At 40.9% G+C, this 2,500-nt stretch overlaps 1 protein-coding gene across 1 annotated transcript; it reads left to right on the top strand.

Moving 5' to 3' along the window:
• The first annotated feature begins 611 nt into the window (after positions 1–611).
• On the top strand, positions 612–1,995 carry LOC111008393 (Integrase-type DNA-binding superfamily protein). The gene has a single exon (XM_022281077.2). It carries the CDS (start codon positions 1,024–1,026, stop codon positions 1,945–1,947), a length of 924 nt encoding a protein of 307 aa, XP_022136769.1. The 5' UTR covers positions 612–1,023; the 3' UTR covers positions 1,948–1,995.
• The last annotated feature ends 505 nt before the right edge of the window (positions 1,996–2,500 follow it).

The following is a 2,500-nucleotide window of genomic DNA, read 5'->3' as shown; positions in this document are numbered from 1 at the left end:
TGATGACATATTTATAGGGGTTATGAGGGATTCTTTTTGTTACGACGGTCGTTAGCTAATTACTAAGGTTGCTACGTAGTTCTAAATGGTTTCCCAGTATTGTTGGATTCTTAGCTTGATGATCACTACGAGCTAAGACGACTTCTACTTGTCGGAAGTTCTAAGTGTAGCACACCGAGCTTTGCAGGTCGGTGCTTATCAGGTTGGTTGTGGACCAGAATTCTTTATCCATGTGGCATGCTGCACTTTACCTCCCGAACATTAATGATGTGTTTTAATTATATAAATCTAATCATTTTATATACGGTAATAAAAAGAAATAATATGAGTGAGGTAGAAATATATTGAAGTTATATAACAACTAGATTTTATTAATTTTCGTTTGGAATATAATTATCTATTTGAAATCATCTTAAAAACATTTTACTATAAATTGGCGCCAAACATTAACATGACTATAAAAATATATGTTATTTCACGTGAGATTAAAATTCAAATCCCCACGTCCCTATATAAATTGGTATTCAATGTTACATTCTTTCAAATTTAGAATTTATTTCTTATTCCATTGACAATTTATAATAAACAAACTGAATTGAATTTGGAGACAATATCCAATCACTTGAACTTGTCAAGTGATTAAATTAACACATGGTCTAATCTCTCTCTTAATCTCAATGAAGTTTCAAGATACTCTCTCTCTCTCTCTCTCGTTAGGTGTAAAAGAAGAACAAAAAGTTTCAAATCATTCAAAATCCTCAGGGCGTGAACACAGCAAACTGCCCACTGCCTGTGTTTTAAAGTTTCAAACTTTCTCGGAACCAAAAAAGATATAAAAGAAAAAGAAAAAGTTTTGCCCTTCTTTAATTTTCTCCCCACCTATAAATACGCCATTTTGCACCCAAAAATCCCCATCTTCTCTCTTTTTTCCATCTTCCCCTGTTCTAGAATCCAGCCCAAATCTTCATTTTCTCTCCCATTTTCCGGGAAAATTTCAAAGCTGGAAAAACCCCTTTTACCTCCATGGATCATAAAATGCAACCCGAATTAAACAACCCAAAATTCGCCTCTGGCGCCGGCGCCGTTGACGTCAGAACTCTGCTCTCCAATCTCCTCCTCTCCCGTCAAACGACCAACACTCTGGATTCCATTTTCTCCCACTGTCTGCCGTCCACCGCCGCCGCCAGCCCTGTTCTGGACCCGGCGTTGGGCTCGTCGGTGTATCTCCGGCAGAGGGATCTGGTTCACAAGTTCTGCGAGGAGAACCAGAACCACCACGGCTGCTCGCCGGCGACTCTGTACCACGACCAAGACAACAACAGAGTACAAGTCTCCGGCGGCGGAGGGGGGTGGTACGGCGTGTCTCCGGTGCCGATGAAGAAGAAGCTGTACAGGGGAGTGAGGCAGAGGCATTGGGGGAAATGGGTGGCGGAGATTCGGCTGCCGCAGAACAGAATGAGGGTGTGGTTGGGGACCTACGACACGGCGGAGGCCGCCGCCTACGCCTACGACCGGGCGGCGTATAAGCTCAGAGGCGAATACGCGCGCCTCAATTTCCCAAATTTGAAGGATTTTGCCAATTTGGGGTTCGCCGATTTCGGACGATTAAATGCCCTCAAGAACTCTGTCGACGCCAAAATTCAAGCGATTTGCCAGAAGATGAAGAGGGAGAGGGCCAGAAAGAGCGCCAAGAAATCCGAATTCCATCTCAAAAACGACGCCGTTTCCTCGCCGGTGCCGCCGGATTTTGGGGACGCCGAAATGGTGTCTTCTTCGGCGGTTTCTGAAGATGGGTTTTGGAGGTCGGAGAATTCGCCGCCGCCCTCTTCGTCCTTCTCGGCGGAGTCTACGTCGGCGGTGGGGGAAGGAGTTTGTGAAGGGTATTCTTCACTGGCAAAGATGCCGTCTTTTGATCCAGAGTTGATCTGGGAAGTTCTTGCAAATTGAATTTCTTTATTCTCAATCCAAGTAATAAAAATATATATACTTAATTTCTCTCTAGTTTGCAAAGAAATTTGTAGCCTTTTCTCTTAAGGGGTATTTTCTTCCCTTTTTATCTCTTTTTTTTTACGAGGACCGGTGAGAATCAAATTCACCACATATAGCGCTATGTTTCTTTTTGGCCATTTATCACTTTTTCTCCATGTTTCAAAATAGAAATTGGAAAATAAATTAAATAATTTTATATCATTAAACTATGAAAGAAAAGTTAAGAATAGATTTTTTCACCATATATCGACTAGTCATGGGTAAGAAACAAAATCTTGAATTTTAATAATGTGTATGACCGTCATTGAAAGTGTTTTTCAATGCACTAACCTTTTTTCTTTCCCCCAAAAGTGTATATAATATCATTACCAATTCTCTTTCCATATCATATAAGTTTCAATTTTTTTCGGGTGGGACGAGGGATTTAAACTTAAGACTTTCGGGTTAAAGATATATGCCAATTACCGTTAATCTATATTCATGTTGGTCATATAAGTTTCAATGTCTTATC

The sequence above is a fragment of the Momordica charantia genome (assembly GCF_013281855.1).
Source record: "Momordica charantia cultivar OHB3-1 chromosome 10 unlocalized genomic scaffold, Mcharantia_2.0 BLBB01000010.1, whole genome shotgun sequence".
Lineage (NCBI taxonomy): Eukaryota > Viridiplantae > Streptophyta > Magnoliopsida > Cucurbitales > Cucurbitaceae > Momordica > Momordica charantia.
Note: the sequence above shows the minus strand (reverse complement) of the source record. Positions and strands in the feature narration are given on the sequence as shown.